We start from the raw sequence: 24,152 nt of genomic DNA on the forward strand, positions 1-24,152 counted from the left end.
GGAAGGGACGATGCCGGCTCTCTGCTTTATCATAATACAGGCAACTGTCTCTGCTTCCTATGGACGCAGGGACAGCTGCCAGACAGCTGGACATAGCTCCCCCGTACCGGGACAGTCACTGTAATCCAGGACTGTCCTGCCGGATTCAGGACGGTTGCTAGGTATGAGAGCCTTATTTTTGGTAGCATCACATATCCCATACCCCAGTCTGTGGGCCTGTGGAGAGCGGTCGTAAAAAAATAGGCCCGTTTTTTTTACGGATGTTTAGACAGGAGTGCACCTGACCATCGCCTGTTGAAAATAGGAACATGAGCGGGGTGGAAGGAAAAAACTCTCCATAGATTGTCCTTGGAACTTTGTAAGCAGCAGGACATGCACTCCCAGTGTTGTGATGTCACATGATCACGCCGAGAGCATCGGGTACTGCTGCCAAGGGGAGTATCTTATTTATTTATTTTTTTAAGTTTGGTGCTTGGGGGAGTGGAGTATGACAGGTCTGGGAGCATTATAGATAGTAATATAGCACACATTATTTATACTGGGGACATTGTGTGGGAGGCATAATATATACTGAGGGTACTGCAGGTTTTGGGTCTTGGGGAAAAAAATAAAAAGCTGGGGTGGACATGACCGCTAATGGAGGAAGACGCCTGAGACATTCCCTGCAATAAGCCTGAACACCCGTTTTTGCAGCTTCAACATGGTCAAATAATGCAAGGACAAGAGGCTAGACCAGTCTGGCACACAGTCGTTACATAATGTTTTGTCTGACTTTCACAGATTCCTGCAGCAGAAGATCACTTTCTCGTAGGAAAAACTGTCCAAGATGGCATCCAGGGAGTCTGCAGCGGTCAAAAGAGCAAATAAATCAGACCACTGCAGTGTAGCTGCTAGTGACCAGGGAGACACAGATATCGCAGCTACTTTCAAAGCCTTCTTTAAGGCGACCATAACCCAAACTGAGACACAGCATATTTGGGCACAAGTAGAAAGCCTGGAGGCCACGTGTTCTACCATAATGGCGCACTCAACAGCTTTGGAATCCTGATCTGTGGATCATTTGGCACATATCAACAAAGCCCTGATCCTCATAGAAGATGAGGAAAACAGAAGCAGAAAACAGAATATCCACGGTAAAGGTGTACCTGAGTCTTGGACTACAGATTTGGTTGGTACAGAGGTAGCCTCAGAAATAATCATTGAGAGGATCCACAGATCCCTTTAGGCCCAAACTCGCATCATCAGACCTCCTTGGGATATTATTTGTGGACTGTTGTCCTTTGTGGATACCACCAGGAACCTAAAAGCTGCAAGAGAGAACACCAAAGTGTCCTATGACAGCTCAGAGCTTGCCCTTTATCATGACGCTGCATCATTTATACTAGCCAAAAGAAGAATTCTCTGACCTCTTCTAGAATAGCTGCGCCAGAAGAACATGTCATACTCTTGGCCAGGCATGCTCAACCTGCAGCCCTCCAGCTGTTGCAAAACTACAACTCCCATCATTCCCGGACAGCCTACAGCTATCAGCCTACAGAAGGGCATGGTGGGAGTTGTAGTTTTACAACAGCTGAAGGGCCACAGGTTGAGCATCCCTGCTCTTGGCTATACCCCTTTCGGTCTATCTATTGTGCATAATGCCTTGAGATAGTGCATAAATACCCCAGAAGATCTCTGTAAGGTGTGGTCTGTTTTGGACATAACTCCCATCATACTATCCTTGATGCCCATCTTTACCTCAACAGGAGCTGAGGAAATGTGCATCTAAAGCAAGCGTCAACAGTTGGACAACTAAACATCTCAGGCCACATTCAACCCTGCCTGACTTGAACCTCACCTGTCCTTCTACTGGTCACTGTTGGCCTGTTCCTGTTCGGGGGGGGCTAACTTGCAGAGATCTGCTGGAGGCTTCCATGTAGATGCAAGATGCGCAATCACTTCTCAGGTTTGTGCTTGGTCTGCATTCTGAGTAAGGCCTACGGCTGGTTGCTGTTTGGAGATGGGGTCCTAGGTTCGAATCTGACCAAGGACAACCTCTGCATGGAGTTTGTATGTTCTCCCTGTGTTTGCGTAGGTTTCCTCTGGTTTTCTCCCACACGCCAAAGACATACTTATAGGTTGCTTAGATTATTGTGAGCCCCATTGAGGACACTACTCTCTGTAAAGTGCTGTGGAATATAGCAGCACTATATAAGTGCGTAAAATAAATAAGCAGCCTCTTTATTTTGTATTAGGTCATTGTTATTACTTATTGTTTATCTGCACTAGGGTACAATTATTTTATTTTTTTATCAGATTGTTTTTATTCAACAACATAAAGAAGACAAAACATTACCCCCCGTCCCACCCCCTCCCTTCTGTTCCCAGTCCCAGAAGTCCCACAACACATTGGAGAAGCTCCAAAAGTCTCTTAGGTGAAAAGTCTGAGCAAGAAGAGCAGAAAAAAGAGTTGTCTTTCAGATACATATTCTGCAATGGTATAGTATAGACCTCAAATCATCCGGTCGACCCTCATGACAGCATATCACAAGAATAGGTACTGAAGCACATGTACCACAGCAACCTCTCAGAAGAAGATCTCCTCCCACCTAAAAACCCTAGTGTCCCACCTGCTTCCCATGAATACAGTCTCCTAGATTCCTGAAGAATAACGCCCAAAAGTTTGCATGAGACCAGGGTGTTGTGATCCGAAAATCCTACTCCAATGCAACTACAACCTCCAGATTAATCCATGTTTCCATCTGCCCCAGATCTTTTCAAACTTTTTAAGGTTATTCCTCTTTTGATATACAAATCTCTCCAGTTGCAGCAGGGTATGAACCTTAGGAGGGTCATGAACCTCTTGAACCTTAGGAGGGTCATGATTCACCCAATGATACGCGATCACCTTTCTTGCCTGATACAGTATACGAATAATCGCCAATGTATGTTCAGAAGATAATGAATAACTGTCAACACAGCCAAGTGCACACACCCTGGTGGTAACCACAATTTGAGTCTCAAACACTTTTTGTATTATATCCATCACATCCCTCCAGTATCTTCTCAGCTTGGGGCAGTTCCACATAAGGTGTATCAACGCAGCATTGGCCCATCTGGGACATAAGTCATCCAATCTATACCCCATTTTCCTTAAGAGGGCAGGTGTCCTATAGACCCTATGTAGCAATAGCAGCTGTGACATTATTTGTGTTTCACCCACTGCTATATCCGTAAATCCTTCTAGCACTTTGTGCCACTGGTCTTCTGTTAGATCAGTTATATCATCCCATTTGTCATAAAATCAGAGAGGCTGCTTTTTAAATTGCGGTTCCATAAGACTGCTATAATGCAACGATATAACCCCGCTAGTGGTACCCTTAGAGCTTGCCAAATCTATGATCGTATGTTTAGAGGCTGGTTTAACCCTTTCCACTTTACCCTGCGAATGCATAGCATGTCTAAGCTGTAAATACATGTAAAATTGGGAGTGCGGAAGCTGAAACTCACGTTGTAGTTGAGCATATTCTTTTAAAGTCTCCCTATCATAAAGTTGATGCATGTGGGTAAGTCCGTATCGTCCCCACGTCTGAATAGCAGATATTTTATAGAGTTCTGAATACATGTAATTGGGCCATATTACGGTAAACTTCGTGTACCCTTGTATCCCTGCTACTTTCCTCTCTTTCCACCAAACTTTGTGGATTACCCAAAGTATCGGAATGTCATTCCCTGCTGTTAAGTTCCCCCCCCCCACCACTAGAATTTGCGCGATTCGCCCCGTCTTCTTAATGTCCTCCTCCATCCCACACCCGCGTAAATGCTGTAGTTGGGCAGCTAAGTAATAAATCCATGGGTCTGGAGCCCCAAGTACCCCCATCAGTTTTTGCTCGACAGACCGTAGCCAGTTTTATACGCGGAACCCCTCTCTTCCAGAATAAATCTCTAAATATGGCATTAACCGTGACAAAAAAATCGGGCAGGAACCCATATAGGTGCATTATGCAACAAGTATAGGAGTTGGGGCATCAGTATCATTTTGAGAAGATTAACCCTCCCTATTACCGAGAGTGGCAATTTGGTCAAAACCTGTATCTTCTGTCGGAATCTCTGCAGCAGCGGAGTCAGATTCAGTCTTTCATAATCTCTGACATCAACAGTAACCTGGACGCCAAGATATTTAAAAGAAGTAACAAGTTGCAGGCTCTCCGTCTGGCAGCAACTGTCTCCATTGTCTTCTGAGAGCAACATCAGCACAGACTTGGACCAGTTGATGTTCAACCCTGACAGGCCGCTAAATCCATTAATAATGTTCATGGCTGCCAGAAGAGAGGAGCTCCATTCCTCTAGGAAAAAGAGCATGTCATCGGCATAAAGAGCTACTTTTTCGATTAGCCCATTATATCTAAAACCCTTGACTGCCTGCGCTTCCCTAAGTGCCGTCGCCAGGGGCTCAATTGCTATTGCAAAGAGTAAGGGTGACAGAGGGCACACCTGCCTCGTCCCTCTATGCAGATGAAAAGATCGGGAGAGAGCTCCAGTCACCCTAATTTTAGCTGTAGGAGTGTTTATATAAAAGTTGGATCTACTGGATAAAGGTTGCCCCGAAGCCCATTTTCTTGAGCACCGCCCACAAGTGTTTCCATTCCACGCTGTCAAACGCTTTGGCAGCGTCAAGAGACGCGACCGCCGCTTTCAATCCACGATACCTCCCTGTCTGTATGTTTAAGAATAGACGTCTGATGTTAACCGCAGTCGATATATTTGGCATGAAACCTGCCTGGTCTGAATGTATAAGCAACGTTATTACTGTATTAAGTCTATTCGCCAGGACTTTCGCTAATAACTTCACATCTACTTGGAGAAGAGATATAGGTCTATACGATTCTGCCTTTAGGGGATCTTTGCCCTAAAGGCAGAAATGACAACTATGATCGCCTCAGTCATACTAAGTGGCAATTTACTCTGACGCTGCGCCTCCCTAAGCTCTTCCAGCAACTGAGGAAGCAAGATAGGGGCGAATGTTTTATAAACTTAAGCAGGCAAGCCCAGGGGCCTTAGTTATTAGACATATCACTCAGGGCCGCTTCTAATTCCTTGATTGTTTTGGGACTATCCAAAATCGACACTTGATCAGAACCCAATGTAGGAAGCTGGAGTCCATCCAAGAAATGCGTAATCTTTGGATCCCCTGCAGTAATTTTGGATTCATATAGGGATGAATAGAATACATGCATAATATCTAACAATTTGTCTGGAGCTGTACACACAACCCCCTCGATGTCGCGAAGAGCAGCGACATATGCAGAGGGCTGCTGCGCTTTGGAGAGCAATGCCAGTAATTTACCTGTCCTCTTCCCTCCTCAAAATACGATTGTTTCTGGAAGAAACTTTAGTTTTTTGCTTTGAGAAGGAGTTTATCATTCAGTTTACGTTGTGCTTCCTGCCACTGGGTTCTATACCCTTCCGTGGGCTGTATGACATATTGTGTTTCCGCCTCAATCACCCGTCTTTCTAGTGCTTTTACCGCCACTCTGGATTCATTATGCTTTTTATTAACCTCCGCGATAAGTATTCCCCTCAAAAAGGCTTTCATGGTATCCCAGACTATCAGCAACGAAGCTCCTGGAAGATTAAGGGCAAAAAACTCTTTTAACATGTCTCTAATATTTGAGACTGTGGGTAGAACCGACAGCCAAAATGGATTGAATTTCCATAATGACCTCCCTCCAGTTCTGGGGGGTAGATAGCAGACACTAATATGGGAGAATGGTTTGACAGTTGCCTAGTTAAATATCAGACATCGCAGATACGGCAACCCATTGCCTCATTCCCAAGAGCCAAATCAATTCTGGACAATGTTTGGTGTGTGCTGGAGCAATCAGAGTACTGGGGTACCCGTGGGTTGCGCAGCCTCCAGAAATCCATCAGGGACGCTTCATCTAGAAGTCTCCTAAAAGGGGTAAGCAGCCCCTCCGATTGTGACGCAGAAGTGGATAGTCTATCCCATGTAGGGAATATTACGTTGTTAAAGTCCCCCATTATCAGTGCTGGAGTATCAGGATAATCAGACAGAAAAGCCAACAGCTTTTTAATTATAATCGGGGAATATGGCGGTGGTATGTATACCCCACATATTATGCATGGGACATTAAAAAGTTTTCCATAAAGGAAGACATGGCGTCCCTTTGTATTAATCCTCTTATCTATGCAGCTAAAAACTAGCTGTCTATGGATCAGTATACTTACTCCCCTTGCATATGAGGAGTAAGTAGCATGATAGCAATGACTCGCCCACCTAGGGGTAAGCAAGTGGGATTGCTCCGCAAGGAGGTGCGTCTTCTGTAGGCAGCAGACCGTAGGGTGGTACACTTTAACACTCTCCATTATGGCATTTCTTTTAATAGCATCCTTAACCCCTCGAACGTTCCAGCTCTGAAAATTCACTGGGTTAGCCATAATTACATATAGGGTACCATAACTGAAACGGATAAAGCAATATACATTCTATAGGTTCCATTACCCACTGACACAAGTATACAGACCCGGGATCATTCCCTCCCCTCCCCCTTCCCCAACCTAGAAAACATCCCTCCCCTTGCTTAAATAGCACCTGGATTTACTCTTTCCAACAGATCCCACCAATACACCTTAGAGAGTACAAAGGTCTGTGGGCAATTAAACTATCTATTGGCAGAGCAAATTCCTTAACCCCTGCAATCCCTGGTAGGGCGGAAATTAACGCTTCCGAGATTCACAACTTGAAATATAAACTGTTAGGCCTCATGCACACGACCGTTTTTTTTTTTAAGGTCCGCAAAAACGGGGTCCTTAGGTTCGTGATCCGTGACCATTTTTTCGTCCGTGGGTCTTCCTTGATTTTTGGAGGATCCACGGACTTGAAAAAAAGGCAGTGCGGAGCCAAACGGATCCGTCCTGAATTACAATGCAAGTCAATGGGGACGGATCCGTTTGACGTTGACACAATATGGTGCAATTGCAAACGGATCCTTCCCCCATTGACTTTCAATGTAAAGTCAGGAGTCCCTTTTATACCATCGGATCGGAGTTTTCTCCAATCCAATGGTATATTTTAACTTGAAGTGTCCCCATCACCATGGGAACGCCTCTATGTTAGAATATACCATCGGATTTGAGTTAGATCGTGAAACTCAGATCCGACAGTATATTCTAACACAGAGGCGTTCCCATGGTGATGGGGACGCTTCAGGTTAGAATATACTAAAAGAACTGTGTAGTTAACGCATTGGTGGCCAGTGCGGCCGGCCCCCCCTCCCTCCCCTGTAGTTAACACATTGGTGGCCAGTGGCTCCCATCTGCATGGACATAACATTAAGTGACTTGCCCCACTTAGGCTGGGTTCACACCTGAGCGGTTTACAGCGCGTTCCTACGCGCTGTAAAACGCTCAACAGGCAAAAACCAATGAATCCCTATGGGCATGGTTCTCACCTGAGCGTTTTACAGCGCGTATGAACGCGCTGTAAAACGCCCTAAGCCCCAAGATGTACAGGAGCTTCTTTGGGGCGTATTGTCGCGCGTTCCCGCACATAGACTAGCGGGAACACACGAAAATGGGCGTTTGCTTGTTTCCTCGCACGTATGTAAACGCCCGATAAACACGCTTGTAAACAGCGCTTATCGGGTACGCTCAGGTGTGAACCCAGTGTTAGAAATGGCCTGGAGAACGTCCTTAATAGTCGGCTCCTCCATATCAGAGCCAGGGACATCTGGTTCCTCAGCCCCCTCTTGATCCTGTATGGCGGCAAATCTATTAGGGTGCCTTTTCAGACCCATCAACTCTCCGGCCTCCTCCCCGTCTGAATCCCTTCCCCCATCCATCAGGGAGGACTCACAGTTGGCGTCCGAGGCATGTCTCACACTGGGGAGTGCCGGGGTGTGCGCATACTGACTCACCCTCTCGGCTGCATCTTGTTGTAGGTCACTCACGCGGTCTCGGCGTGGCGGCCCCGGCGCCATCTTGCTAATTTTTTCTGGCACCTCTCCCGTCTCTCTTCTTGGACATGGCAGCGGAACGCAGGTAGCGGAGAGGTCCCTGGACCTTCAGATGTGACTTAGTCCACAACATACCCCAATTCAGGCTGTTTGTGACGGATAAATGTCTGAGGCAGTGCAGGAGCTCCGCAACTCGCATCCGCTCACATGTCCGGCTAGCCACGCCCGCCCCCTAGGGTACAATTTCAGTTTTATTGCTCCCACTCTGTATTCTGGTATAGTATTTTACATTTTTAGGTGAAGCCATTCTGTTACATGTTGCATTGTTAGATTCTCTTTAGGTTTTGCTTGTAAACTGTTGGTCAGTACAGTTATTGTCTTTGGTTTCTATTCCACCCTCCCCCTCTTTTCCCTCTGATTTGCTTTTCGGACCGTGATTTCTGGGTATGATAATTAATACCTTGGTAAACTGCTATGGATCGTGTATCCATAGCACCGGTCCTCTCTGTTGACCACTGGTTCTGTATAATATCTCTCCCTTTTTTTTTCCTCTCCACCATGCCTTTCCCCCCTGTTTCTCCATATCCCTATCCCATATCTCCATAACTCCCTAAGTCTCCCTTCTCACAGTGGGTTCATAACAGTCATGCTACTTCAGCCTCTAAGGGAGTGTCTCTAGCTATTCTCCACTCAATTCCCTTCCTACTGAAGCGACAATATGCCGATGCTGAAGAGAGACTTTTATTAGTAAAAGATGAGATTGCCTTAAAAATCTATACCCTTGCCAACTTTTATGTACCCAATTCAGGAAAAATTATTTGGTTACTCCGAGCCTTAGATACCTTATAGCTGTTTGCAATGTCATGCATCTTATAGATATTTGGAGGTCATGCAACCCATCGACAAGAGACTATTCTTTTCAGTCTATTCCTCACAACTCTTTTCAGTGTCTAGACTATATATTTGTTTCTGCTCCTTTTCTTCCCCTCTTCTTCTCTGCTCACATAGGGTCAATTACCATTTCGTATCATTCTTAATGTTCTGCCACCTGCCATATCTCCCAGCTTCCACGCAAAGAGTGGAATTGGGGACTAAATAACGCCTTACTCCACTCAGATTTCCATTAGTCCCACATTAGGGACAACAACTGTCCCACATTAAGGACAACAACGTCAATCATTTTTGGAGCTGAGCTTAAATGTGTTTGCTCACAATTTTTTAAAAGATTTCTGCCCCTTATTTAATTTTAAAATAAATGTAACATATTTGAAATACTAATAATGTTACAGTCCCTGCCGCTGATGTCCTTATAGCTAAAAAGCACTCTCCATACCCTTGGGCTACCACCGCCTTCACATACCTTGGTGTCCAAATCCCTAGCACCCTTTCAGATTTATATAGATTGAACTATCTTCCATTACCCGTTTATTTCGTGGATGGGTCACGGGAACCTTCTAAAACATACATTACTTGCCTGCCACTTTTTTTTACCTCTATGCTCACCAAATTCCTTTTGAATGGTAGCAAACCATGCTTAGCCTATTCTTTCCTGATAAAACGATGTGAGAATGAGAATGGAGGATTGAGCATGCCAGATGTTGTCACATATTATGACAGTACATCTCAACAGATGGCTAGAACGTCTAAATTCTAGTAAACAATTGGATATGGAGGTTTTGGTGATTCTCATCAATCTTTGGGTTCTTCATTTTACAAGTATTGCTTCTGAGCAAAACATCTAGCCTGGCTTCAGTTTGTGGGGATGTATATCAGCTCTCAAATGTGAAATGTCACTTTAAGTTATGGAGTCCTTGCAATGGACAGTAGCAACACTTGTGGCCCGACACAAACAGAAATCCTAACTGACTACAGGCCTGGACACTGTAATGACGTGCGTGCACGATCTTACCGAACCGGGTCTGGTCTGCATCCGCTGGTGACTTTGAACAGAACAAATGCCTCTCCAACAAGCATGCGAGGTCCCGCAGTGTATGTAGCTTTGCTTCTCAGCTCGCATCAGTTTTCCTGGAAACAATCTAGGGTCTTGGACACAATCAGCTTCACTTAGCTGCCGCTCTGGTCACTGATGTATGCTCCCACACCTGGATGCTGTCGGATCCTCTGCTGACACAGTTCCTCAGTCTCAGCTCCCTCTAAGATGGCTTCTCCCTTTCTCTTCCTCTCCAGGCTCTGTGTAAAACTCCATCTCTCATGAATATAGAAATATGCAGTCTATGGCCACAAGATGCCGCTGTTTCCAAAACACAGCTAAACAGCAGAATGTCGGTCAGGATCATTTAATTTAATCTACACAAACAGTGTTCAGACAAGGAGAGCTGTTCCTCATCTCACACTTTCACCAGGATAATCACTATTGAAGTAAAGCCTTAGCCTAATAGCACTTAGTACCTTATTTCCAGATGTGCCTTTTTTCCAGCAATAGATGTTTTCTATCTTCTGAAAATCCAGTTTATTTAGTATGCAAATGAGCTAGTAAGGTGCCCAGAGGGGCGTCATTCTTGCAGAAAGGAGCCCAGGAGTCCCTCCTGCCAAAATGTGTCCACCCACTCCTCCTACATCACATTCAAGCTATAACTCCGCCCCCTTTTCCCTGCTCCCAGCATGAGGGTGGTATTGGGCACTAGCAGAAGGCCTGCCATGGGCTCCTTCCTGCAAGAGTGACGCCCCTCTGGGCACCTTACTGGCTCATTTGCATACCAAATAAACTGGATTTTCAGAGGATAAAAAACATCTATTGCTGAAACAAAGGCACATCTGTAAACTACCGGTAAGTGCTATTAGGCCATGGATTTACTTCAATAGCGATTATCCTGGTGACAGATTTCCTTTAATTCCCCTTCACTGGCTTAGCCAATCAACTCCCTCCTTTCACGAATGGGTCTCGAAAGTAAACTAGTCTGTGTGGTAGGACAAGGTCTCTTGGTATTAAGGGAAATGTAAGTTTGTCAGCAGAAAATGACCTATTGTTTAAATCACGTTTTTTATGTTTAACACATAAAAAAAAAAAAATGTATGTTATTTTTAATTTTCAATGTCAATATCTATATTTAAACAAAAAACATAAAATTATTTTTGCACTGGCCACTAAGCCTGATAATAGGCACCACTTCTTGGTCTGTACAGATCACTACTGCAGTTATCTGCTTATCTATACTCAGAGGTGATCTTTACAGGCATAATTAGAATGACAGATAAAACAGGATCCACCATTCGCAATAGGTGATTGTCAGAGCTTATCTATGCTTTTCTTGTACAATGACCTCTGCACAGCTCACAGAGCATGTCTAGAAAACTCTCCCATGTAAGTCAATGAGATCCTCTCTTGACCATTGTGTCTATGGACCATGGGGCTGCTGTAAAGCAATTCTGTTAGGCTAGGTCTATATGTCGACATTTGTCGCACCAATGTCGCGCGACAATTTTTATAATGATAGTCTATGGTATTGCACTGCGACATGCTGCGACGCGACAGTCGCAAAAAATCCATTTCAGATGGATTTTTCTGCTACTGTCGTGTTGCAGTCGCAGCATGTGGCATTGTGACACCATAGACTACCATTATAAAAAAAGAATCCATTTGACATGGATTTTTCTGCGACTGTCGTGTTGCAGTCGCAGCATGTGGCATTACTACACCATAGACTACCATTATAAAAATTGTCGTGCGACAAAATGTTGCAGTGTAGTTGTGCCCTGTCTGTCGCGCGACAAATGTCGTCATGTAAACCTAGCCTTAATGCTTTCTAAATGCCGTTAAGAGCAGTTCAGGCAAGATGGCCACTCCTATAATTATATTCAGGAAATAGAATGAATAAAAGAATCTGCAATCGGAAAATACAAACAGATTAGAAAAAAAGGGTTACTCTTTGGTTTTAACTGGCATAAAACATTTTTGGTGACACATTTCCTTTACTATTACACTCTCATAGTGTACACACTACTCTCTTAGTGTACGCACTCTTACTTGAAGTTCACCTTACCCCCCTCATCACCTATTTCATCCCCCCCCCCCTTAATTTCACTCTGTTGATATTGCTGTGCTAGCTACTTTAGGTTTTTCATTTCTATATGCCTCTCATGATTGTACTTATTGTAATCTTCTTGTGATTGTATATTTTTTTTATATAAATTTAATATTAAAATTAATGCAAAACAGCCGTTATAAACAGATAGACTGCCAGAAAATGGATGCAAAATGGCCATGAAAAACTGTATATATATTTTTAACTGTTGTTTTTTCTTTTCAAAACTCATTTGTCAAATGACTTACCAAATAAATTTATTTAAGATATAATGTAAATGGCACAAAGCACCTTGGGATTTACAAGGCTGAAAAAAGCAACAGATGGAGTAGAAAGTCTGACGGGCATATAAGACGACGTGGGAGGCGTCCACACAGCTCCGGAGGGTCAGTGCGAGACCACTACCTAAGACAGGTTTGTAGAGTAGTTTATCAACTTTGACTCCTCACATGATCTATTTGAGTTCATTGTTATAGCCTATATGTGTGTCTCGCAGCTGTCCACTTCATATTCATTTGCTGGAGCTTTAGAGGATCCCATCCCAGTGCCTATGACCACTCGTCTCCGGAGTAAGAGTGAGAGAGAGCTGGAACTGCGTCGTCTTCAGCTAACGAAAACATCCTCACCATCTGAGTCACCAGCTGATACACAGACCGAGCCATCCCTATGGACTGTTGAGGATGTGTGGGTGTTTATACATTCTTTACCAGGTATTTGCCAACGTTTTTCTTAGATTACATGATAAATTAGTAACGTGGTAGGGTACGAGAGACCTCTACTACACGCAATGCTTTTTTAAAGAGAACTTCTCACCTCTTATAACGTCTATTTATCATGTTACATCGTAGTTACCTAACCCCCACCAGACTTCATAAGATGGGGAAACTGTCCCAACCCAACTGCCTAAGATGCTCCCATAATAATGCCGATTTCTGGCACATGATGTGGGAATGTAACCATATTAGATCATATTGACAGGACGTACTTGGGTTACTTTCATCGTTGGGTATGGGCCCAATGCCATTATGTCCCAAGGTATGTTTGTTGGGCATTTTAGACAACGATGGTTGGTCTCACTATAATAAAATACTCTTAAGCGAAACTCTGTTCCTAGCCCGTAAAGTAATTGCTCTTAAATGGATGGCAGATGATCTACCTACATTGGGGATTTGGAAAAAGCTAGTGAATCAAATAATTCCTTTTTAAAATGTAATGTACATGAATAGGAAATGCCCTGATAAACTCCAGAAAGTATGGGGTCTGTGGTGTGATTCCTATTTGACCACTTCAGCTGGATCCGAGGTCTCCATTGATCCTTGAATGCGGCAGAACAATCAAACCTCACACGCTTTTCATGGTATTAGCTTAATTTATTGCTATGTATATTTTCAATGTACATGCGAGGAATCCTGATCTGTTTTTCTTGCAACGAATCGCCTTAGTACAAATGATACATTTGCAATGTATGATATTGTATACTACTGTCTTGTATCCATCTAATTGTACCACAAACATGCCTTGTTACTCTTTTTAAATAAAAAGAGTTAAAAAAAATAACATGTCTAGTAAGTAATTGCAGTTCCCTACAAAATAACTCCCCAAGATATCTGGATCATCTGATCTTAGAACACGGCATTGTGACATTCCTCTGTTATTGCTTCTGGATAATTTATAAAATTGAGAAATGTTTTTTACTATTCCTCTGGTCAAAGGACAGACCCAACAACTGGTAACACCCTGTTGTCAATGTATTGATAAAATTATAAGAGGAATAACAGAGCAAAAAAACACAATGAAGCAGTAGAAAATGCCACAGAATTGTTGGAGAACATAATTATTTATTCAAATAGACTTGTCAGGAGAGGTAACAGGTCCTCCTTAAAAAGGTATTCGGATGTAGGGTGACGCAATACATCAATACCTAAATCTGTTCAATATTGACAATGCCAGTATGAGTACTGGGCTGGGCAGCCAATAAAACAATAAAGTGGGATTCCCTGGGTGAGGGTTTTTTCGGCAATCTGACAGTGCTTAGGGATGCCCGTGTGTTTCATTTTTATTCTGTCTATTCTTTCAGAGTGCATCTATCGGGACTTTAACCCAGGATCTGCTGTATGTGAGGCACAAACTCAGTCAGTGAGCCAAGGGGTCCACTGTTGTTAAAAGGGTTGTCTCACTTCAGCAAATATTTATTATGTAGACTAAGTTAATACAAGGCACTAACTAGTGTGCAAGCACAGCCATCGCTGTTGGATTGCACCAGTGGCCATAACCCCTGGAAACAAGCAGTTTATAATTCCATGGAAAACCTCTAAAGTATTCTTCACATGCATAATGTACTGGTTACGACAGATACAGTCCTGATCAAAAGTTGAAGACCACTTGAAAAATGGCAAAAAATCATATTTAGCATGGCTGGATCTTAACAAGGTTCCAAGTAGAGCTTCAACATGCAACAAGAAGAAATGGGAGTGAGACAAAACACTTTTTGAGCATTCAATTTAATGAAAACAACGAACAAACTGAAACAGGCTTTTTCAGCTGATCAAAAGTTGAGGACCACACCTCCCAAAAAAACGAAATCCCCCCCAAAACAGAAAACCTACTTCCAAACATGAAAGTAATGAGTAATGAGTCGCTCCGCCGTTATTGTTGATCACTTCAAAAATTAATTTCGGCATGCTTGATGCAAATGAGTGGGAACATTTCTCCAAGTGGTGAAGACGGCCGCACGAAGGCCATCTACTGTCTGGAACTGTTGTCAAAGGTTCTCAATTGGATTTAGATCAGGGGAACACGCAGGATGGGCCAAAAGAGTGATGTTATTCTCCTGGAAGAAGTCCCTTGTCCTGCGGGCATTGTGTACTGTGGCGTTGTTCTGTTGAAAAACCCAGTCGTTACCACACAGACGAGGGCCCTCAGTCATGAGGAATGCTCTCTGCAACATCTGGACATAGCCAGCGGCCGTTTGACGCCCCTGCACTTCCTGAAGCTCCATTGTTCCACTGAAGGAAAAAGCACCCCAGACAATTATGGCGCCCCCTCCACTGTGGTGTGTAGAAAACATCTTAGGTGGGATCTGCTTGTCATGCCAGTAACGTTGGAAACCATCAGGACCATCAAGGTTAATTTTGTTTTCTAATCAGAAAACTTTCTTCCACCTTTGAATGTCCCATGTTTGGTGCTCTCTTGCAAAGTTTCTTCTTGTTGCATGTTGAAGCTCTACTTGGAACCTTGTTAAGATCCCTACAATCTAAAATATGATTTTTTGCCATTTTTCAAGTGGTCTAAAACTTTTGATCAGGACTGTATCTCTCTCTCTCTCTCTCGGTTTTGCTCCCATTTTCCATGAGCTGAGCTCAAAGATCTGTAACATTTTCTACATACACAAAAGACCGATTACTCTCAAATATTGTTCACCAATCTGTCTAAATCTGTGTTAGTGAGCACTTCTCCTTTGCCGAGATAATCCATCTCACCTCACAGGTGTGGCATATCAAGGTGCTTAGACAGCATGAATATTGTACAGGTGTGCCTTAGACTGCCCACAATAAGAGTGCAAAGTTTTGCCTTACGGGCGGGGGAGGGGCACTATTTGCCTCACGCAGTGCAACACATCTCCATCACATAGAGTTGATCAGGTTGTTGATTGTGGCCTGTGGAATGTTGGTCCACTCCTCTTCAATAGCTGTGCGAAGTTGCTGAATATTGGTGAGTATGCTGGCCATGCAAGAACTGGGATGTTTTCAGCTTCTAGGAATTGTGTACAGATCCTTGCAATATGGGGCCGTGCATTATCATGCTGCAACATGAGTTGATGGTCATGGATGAATGGCACAACAATGGGCCTCAGGATCTCGTCACAGTATCTCTGTGCATTCAAAATGCCCTCAATAAAATGCGCCTGTGTTCGTTGTCCATAACATACGCCTGCCCATAACATAACTACATCGCCACCATGGGCCACTCGATCCACAACTTTGACGTCAGCAAACCACTCACACACGTTGTCTGCCATCTGCCCTGAACAGTGAAAACCGGGACTCATCCGTGAACAGAACGCCTCTCCAACGTGCCAGATGCCATCGAATGTGAGCATTTGCCCACTCAAGTCAGTTACGATGACGAACTGCAGTCAGGTCCAGACCCTGATGAGGAGGACGAGCATGCAGATGAGCTTCCCTGAGACGGTTTCTGACAGTTTGTGCAGAAATTCTTTGGTTATGCAAACAGATTGTTGCTGCAGTCGTCGAGGGTGGCTGGTCTCAGACGATCAAGGAGGTAAACATACTGGATGTGGAGGTCCTGGGCTGGTGTGGTTACATGTGGTCTGCGGTTGTGAGGCCGGTTGGATGTACTGCAAAATTCTCTGAAATGCCTTTGGAGACAGCTTATGGTAGAGAAATGAACATTCAATGCACGGGCAACAGCTCTGGTAGACATAGCATGCCAATTGCACTCTCCCTTAAATGTTGCGACATCTGTGGCATTGTGCTGTGTAATCAAACTGCACATTTCAGAGTGGCGTTTTATTGTGGGTAGTCTAAGGCACACCTGTGCAATATTCATGCTGCATAATCAACACCTTTGATATGCCACACCTGTGAGGTGGGATAGTTATCTTGGCAAAGGAGAAGTGCTCACTAACACAGATTTATACAGATTTGTGAATATTTGAGAGTAATGGGTCTTTTGTGTATGTAGAAAATGTTTCAGATCTTTGCACTCAGCTCATGGAAAATGGGAGCAAAACCGAAAGTGTTGCGTTAATATTTTTGTTCAGTGTGTGTGTGTGTGTATATAATATATATATATATATATATATACAGTGGAGGAAATAATTATTTGACCCCTCACTGATTTTGTAAGTTTGTCCAATGACAAAGAAATGAAAAGTCTCAGAACAGTATCATTTCAATGGTAGGTTTATTGTAACAGTGGCAGATAGCACATCAAAAGGAAAATCGAAAAAATAACTTTAAATAAAAGATAGCAACTGATTTGCATTTCATTGAGTGAAATAAGTATTTGAACCCTCTAACAAAAAAAGACTTAATACTTGGTGGAAAAACCCTTGTTTGCAAGCACAGAGGTCAAACGTTTCTTGTAATTGATGACCAAGTTTGCGCACATTTTAGGAGGAATGTTGGTCCACTCCTCTTTGCAGATCATCTCTAAATCCCTAAGGTTTCGAGGCTGTCTCTGTGCAACTCTGAGCTTGAGCTCCCTCCATAGGTTTTCGATTGGATTAAGGTCCGGAGACTGACTAGGCCACTCCATGACCTTAATGTGCTTCTTCTTGAGCCACTCCTTTGTTGCCTTTGCTGTATGTTTTGGGTCATTGTCGTGCTGGAACACCCATCCACGACCCATTTTCAGTTTCCTGGCAGAGGGAAGGAGGTTGTCGCTCAGGATTTCACGATACATGGCTCCGTCCATTTTCCCGTTTATGCGAATAAGTTGTCCTGTGCCCTTAGCAGAAAAACACCCCCAAAGCAAAATGTTTCCACCCCCATGCTTGACGGTGGGGACGGTGTTTTGGGGGTCATAGGCAGCATTTTTCTTCCTCCAAACACAGCGAGTTGAGTTAATGCCAAAGAGCTCTATTTTGGTCTCATCAGACCACAGCACCTTCTCCCAGTCACTCTCTGAATCATTCAGGTGTTCATTGGCAAACTTCAGACGGGCCTGCACATGTGCCTTCCTGAGCAGGGGGACCTTGCGAGCCCTGCAGGATTTTAATCCATTGCGGTGTAATGTGTTTCCAATGGTTTTCTTGGTGACTGTGGTCCCTGCTAATTTGAGGTCATTAACTAACTCCTCCCGTGTAGTTCTAGGATGCTTTTTCACCTTTCTCAGAACCATTGACACCCCACGAGGTGAGATCTTGCGTGGAGCCCCAGAGCGAGGTCGATTGATGGTCATTTTGTGCTCCTTCCATTTTCGAACAATCGCACCAACAGTTGTCACCTTCTCTCCCAGCTTCTTGCTAATGGTTTTGTAGCCCATTCCAGCCTTGTGCAGGTCTACAATTTTGTCTCAGACATCCTTGGACAGCTCTTTGGTCTTTCCCATGTTGGAGAGTTTGGAGTCTGCTTGATTGATTGATTCTGTGGACAGGTGTCTTTTATACAGGTGACTAGTTAAGACAGGTGTCCTTAATGAGGGTGACTAATTGAGTAGAAGTGTCTAACCACTCTGTGGGAGCCAGAACTCTTAATGGTTGGTAGGGGTTCAAATACTTATTTCACTCAATGAAATGCAAATCAGTTGCTATCTTTTATTTAAAGTTATTTTTCGATTTTCCTTTTGATGTGCTATCTGCCACTGTTACAATAAACCTACCATTGAAATTATACTGTTCTGAGACTTTTCATTTCTTTGTCATTGGACAAACTTACAAAATCAGTGAGGGGTCAAATAATTATTTCCTCCACTGTATATATATATATATATATAGAAGAAAAAAGGGAGCACTCCAAAGAAAAGTGGATGGTTTATTCATTGGAGCCTTTGTCCAGTGGCCCCCTGGAGGACTTGTGTGCTTAATGTGTGCTGTTTTTTTTCTTTATAGAGATATATATATTAAATAAATAAATAATTTTAGCTCACCCTTACATGCCACAGCTGTGCATGGAAAATCCCGGACCAGGGAGCAATCCAGCCAAAGTGCAAAAATTCCAGCAATCAGGCCACTGTTAAAATCCCAGCTTTTATTGCATAATCTTAAAATCAGTTAGCCGACCGTAGAGCAAAGCGGTTTACGCATTTCAACATAAAGTCTTAATCATTACCATAGTACGTTTACAGACTGACTGGTTTAAAACCCCTATTCCATAATCACCCCTCCCCTCAACAAGTGTTTGGTGGAGGAGTGGGGACATCAAATTCTTTAGTACAAACCATAAAATAAATCAAATTAAACATAACCCAGCATTGCAGGAACTATATTAATATTCAAAAATTAAATATCTACTATTCATGCCATTTAGGGACTCTGCTATTTAAGGAAAAAATCCAGAACGACACCCTATTAAAAAGTAATCTGCTGGTATCACCCTCTCGAACTGGTCTTTAAATTTTCTCAATCCCCATGACATCCAGTTCAGTAACGTCCCCCTTGTGGACATCTCTGAAATGTCTGGATAACATGGAAATATTTACCAATTTTGGTATTTGAGATATATTGCTGCAGAGGTTAAACGGGTGGTGGGTCAGGCTGTCAGTGCTCAGACCATACATCGCACACTGCATCAAATTGGTCTGCATGGCTGTTCACATGTAGCAAATTTTAATGTAAATTTGTTACATTCATATGTATATGGTTGTTTTGGTAGCATGTGTTTCAGATAAAATATTTCTGTAACAAATCTGCTGTATGTGAATTCACCCTAAGATTACTTTCATACTCACATTTTGGGTTTCCGTTACGGAGATCCGTCATGGGCTCTCACAAGCGGTCCAAAACGGATCAGTTTTGCCCTAATGCATTCTGAATGGAAAAGGATCCGCTCAGAATGCATCAGTTTGCCTCCGTTCAGTCTCCATTCCGCTCTGGAGGCGGACACCAAAATGCTGCCTGCGGCGTTTTGCTGTCCGCTTGACGAAACTGAGCCAAACTGATCCGTCCTGGCACCCAATGTAAGTCAATAAGGACAGATCCGTTTTCTCTGACACAATCTGGCACAATAGAAAATGGATCCGTCTCCCATTGGCTTTTCATTGGAGTTCTTGACGGATCCGTCTTGGCTATGTTACAGATAATACAAACTGATCCGTTCATGACAGATGCATGCGGTTGTATTATTGTAACGGATCTGTTTTTGCAGATCCATGAGGTATCTGCCCAAAACGTGAGTGTGAAAGTAGCCTACATACTGACTGTTCTTATCTTACTGTGTGACCTGTTGAATTTCATATCTTACCACCTCTTATATTTACACAGGCTGCCACGAGATTGCTGATGAATTCAGAACACAGGAAATTGATGGACAGGCTCTTCTTCTGCTGAAGGAGGATCATCTGATGAGCACTATGAATATTAAGTTAGGACCAGCCCTAAAGATCTGCGCTCGTATTAACTCACTAAAGGAAACATAGTATACTGCACGCCGACATCTGTACAGTGAAGAAATGACCATCTTTGCAAATAGTCATCACATTGCCTAGTTTTGTAGCCATTTGTTTCTCGATGTAAGCCTGATACGTTATTGGCGGGTCAGTGGAGATTGTTAATACTTTACCACGTGATGGTTACATAGAAAACATACCATACTGCAGAAAACACCTGGAACAGCTGCTCCTCCATTTCGCAGGTTGGTCCGCCACCTGATCATATTTCATTTTAGTCTCTGTCAGTTTCTAGAACCTGAATCATGTTAGGTAATTGAGATTCTGAAAAGCAAGCTGCATCATCATACACATTTCCCTACATACACAAGCTTCCAGTGTATGTTTTCTACCACTTGTATTTTTCTATCTTACTGAAAGTGAACCAAGTATTGCACAACTAAATTGCCAGTGTTCTTTATAATGTAAAACCTATGTACAATGAAAGCTTTGTGTGTGATTTACTAACCAGGATTATTCCCTCCAACATATGATTACGGTATATCATATATCAGTGACCTTCTCCTCCCAAACAAAGCAGCAGGTCTGATAAATGCAGTTTAAGCTGTGTGTAATGTTGTGCTGACACCACTGGATATGCATGGACTGAATAAATGTGGTGTAAAGCCATAAAAGCAACATGGCACCTAGCTTTTTTACAGCATAATGCCTCATTCACACGACTCTGTGCGATTCGTGCTGCTGCCGCCGCCGTACAGTAATGTACTGTACAGCGGAGGCACAAAGCACACGGCGTAATAGCAACCAATGATGCCGATCACTCAGCAGGACGGGTTTTCGCTGACCGTGGTCCATGAAAATCCACGTATCTGTGAATGAGGCCTAATACCTCTTTCACACGTCAGTGATTTCGAGCCAAAACCAGATGCGGCTCTAAATACAGAACAGGTGCAGATCTTTCCCTTATACCTTATGTCTGTGGAGGCTCCAGTCCTAGTTCCAGCTCATAATCACTGATTGAAATCACTGACCAAAACACGACCGTTGTTTGGGTCCACATCCGCGCCGCCTTTTTGGCGGCTCGGATGCGGACCCATTCACTTCAATGGGGCCACAAAAGATGCGGACAGCACTCCGTTCCACGACCCTGTTAAAAAATATATAACATGTCCTATTCTTGTCCGCGCTTTGCGGACAAGAATAGGCATTTATATTGCCGGCTTCCGTTCCGCAAATTGCGGAAGGCAACATGGCCGGCTTCCGTTTTTTGCAGATCTGCGGTCGTGTGCATGAGGCCTTAAGGAGAGAATAATGGTACAACCCTACGGGACAGACTTTGCTGCAGATACCACGATACCACCCTGTGCATTTTAAAATTGTAAAATCGGCTGTGGAAAACCTCAGCATAAATTGACATGCTGCAAATTTAACCACAGGTCAATGTCATCAACTTTATGCTGTCCATACTAACAGCAGCATAAGGTAGAGACATTTGAGTTGATTTCAGAGGTCTGTCATTTATAAGTTAAAAGTAAGTGGTTGCTGAGAACCAACATCACAATCCTTGCAGACTGGGCCTGGGAAAGAGTCCCCGGCCACCTGAGAAGAGTCCTGGTTATTCATGGATTCCTGCTCTCCTGTCCCACCTGCTGATGACTGACAGTCTTCTACCTAGTTTTCTCCCTTTCTCTCTAGGAGAGAACTGCCAATCATCAGCAGATGGGTGAGAGAGCAGGAGATTATGTATAATAATGACTCTTCTCAGGTAGATTTGACTCTTTTCAAGGCCTGGGCTGTAATAATTATTATGCTGGTTCTCGGCAACCACTTACTTTAGCTGATGAGTGACACACCGCTGACATCAGCATGTCTGTCACTATTTTATGCTGCCCTCAGTGAGGTCAGAATAAAGTTGATGACCTGTTAACTTTAAAGAGTAACAAAATTTTTACTCAACTTTAAAAAAAATCATTTTTGTAATATACTTTAACTTTAAAAATAAAATTGGCACTGATTTCTACAGTGCTTTAAATTCACTATATTCGCACATTATTGATTTCTCAGCGGTGTACGGATTCCTTGCACTGTAGCAATGGGGCCTGCAGCAAATGGTGTACGGGCAGGAGCACACATTGCTGCTCTGCTAATCCTGGCATAGCACATCGAAACAGAGTACTCATATGCTATGCCAGCCGTTTGCCAAGTTGAGGGCGCACTGACAGGAGCACCAATCTGTGCTCCTGCCCATACACTGTTCACTGTGGGCCCTATTGCTACAGTGCAAAGAATATGTTAATAAAGTAATTATTAGGGCATTTGGGACATTTTTAACCCCTTCAGGACTTGGCCGTGTTCTGGATATATTTTTTTTGTGTTTTTTTTATATTTTTTATATTCCCAGCCTTTCTAGAGCTATAACATGTTTACTTTTCCATTCACATAGCCATATGAGGGCTTGTTTTTTGCAGGACAAGCTGTACATTCTAATGGCACCATTTACAGTCACATACAATGTACTGGGAAGCAGGAAACAAATTTCATATGGAATGGAAAGATTTAAAAAAAGAAAAACAATTCTGTCACAGTTTTATGGGTATTGTTTTTGCAGCATTTCCTATGTTACTGTTACATTTATTCTCTGGGTCAGTACGATTACAACGATACCACATACAGTGCTGCCCATAATTATTTATACCCCTGGCAAATTTTGACTTAAAGTTACTTTTATTCAACCAGCAAGTCATTTTTTGACGGGAAATGACATAGGTGTCTCCAAAAAGTTAATAAGAATATGTACAAGAGGCATTATTGTGGAAAAAAACATTTCTCAGCTTTTATTTACATTTGAGCAAAAAGTGTCCAGTCCAAAATTATTCATACCCTTCTCAATAATCAATAGAAAAGCCTTTATTGGCTATTACAGCAATCAAACGCTTCCTATAATTGCAGACCAGCTTTTTCCATGTCTCCACAGGTATTTTTGCCCATTCATCTTTAGCAATGAGCTCCAGAGGTTGGAGGGTCTTCTTGCCATCACCCTGATCTTTAGCTCCCTCCACAGATTCTCAATTGGATTCAAGTCTGGACTCTGGTTGGGCCACTCCAAAACGCTAATGTTGTTGTCTGCTAACCATTTCTTCACCACTTTTGCTGTGTGTTTTGGGTCATTGTCATACTGAAATGTCCACTGGTGCCCAAGGCCAAGTTTCTCTGCAGACTGCCTGATGTTGTCGTTGAGAATCCTCATGTATTGCTCTTTTTTCATGGTGCCGTTTACTGTGATTAGGTTCCCTGCTCCATTGGCTGAAAAACACCTCCAAAGCATTAGGTTCCCACCACCATGTTTGACAGTGGGGATGGTGTTCTTTGGGTTAAAGGCTTTTCCTTTTTTACGCCAAATGAAGGAAACATCATTGTGACCAAACAATTCAATTTCTGTTTCATCTGACCATAACACAGAAGACCAGACGTCTTCTTCTTTGTCCAGTTGAGCTTTTGAAAAGGCCAAGCAAGCCTTTGTGTGCCTTATCTGGAGAAGTGGTGTCCTCCTTGGTCTGCATTGTGCAGTGTCTGTTGGATTGTCTGCCTTGAGACATTGCCACAAGCAGAGCCCAGATTCACCAGGATGGCCTTGGTGGTGATCCTTGGAATCTTTTTCACCTCTCTAACTATCCTCCTGGCCAGTACAGGTGTCACTTTTGGCTTCCGACCACGTCCTCTGAGATTTTCCACAATGCGGAACATCTTGTATTTTTTGCTCAAATGTAAGTAAAAGCTGAGAAATGTTTTGTTTTTTCCACAATAATGCCTCTTGTACATCGTCTTATTATCTTTTGGGAGAAACCTATGTCATTTCCCGTAAAAAATAATTACTTGCTGGTTGAATAAAAGTAACTTTGTCAAAATTTGCCAGGGGTATGAATAATTATGGGCAGCACTGTATGTATAGTTTTCCTTGCATTTAGAAAAAACTAATTCATTCTTTGCATCGCCATATTAAGACCCCCATAACTTTTTTAATTTTATGTGTATTGAGCTGTGTGAGGGCTGATACCATAGGAGTGTGTATGCCTTTTTGCTCACT

General features: G+C 43.1%; 1 protein-coding gene across 5 annotated transcripts in view; it reads left to right on the forward strand.

The window, feature by feature from the left end:
- Positions 1-21,051, forward strand: part of PHC3 (polyhomeotic homolog 3) — a 110,945-nt gene extending 89,894 nt beyond the window's left edge. For 2 of the 5 annotated variants that reach the window (XR_006388767.1, XR_006388769.1), the window contains exon 14: positions 12,265-12,395. Coding sequence is in view for 2 of the 5 variants with exons in the window: in XM_044290760.1 (XP_044146695.1) it covers positions 12,265-12,412; positions 12,495-12,708; positions 19,944-20,098 (517 nt within the window). In the remaining 3 variants the exon portion in view is untranslated. Of the gene's footprint in view, positions 1-780; positions 2,229-12,264; positions 12,413-12,494; positions 12,709-19,943 lie in introns of those variants that run through there. The other 3 variants (XM_044290760.1, XR_006388768.1, XM_044290761.1) reach the window with 3 other exon arrangements.
- Positions 21,052-24,152: the final 3,101 nt, after the last annotated feature.

Source organism: Bufo gargarizans, chromosome 4 (genome assembly GCF_014858855.1).
Source record: "Bufo gargarizans isolate SCDJY-AF-19 chromosome 4, ASM1485885v1, whole genome shotgun sequence".
Lineage (NCBI taxonomy): Eukaryota > Metazoa > Chordata > Amphibia > Anura > Bufonidae > Bufo > Bufo gargarizans.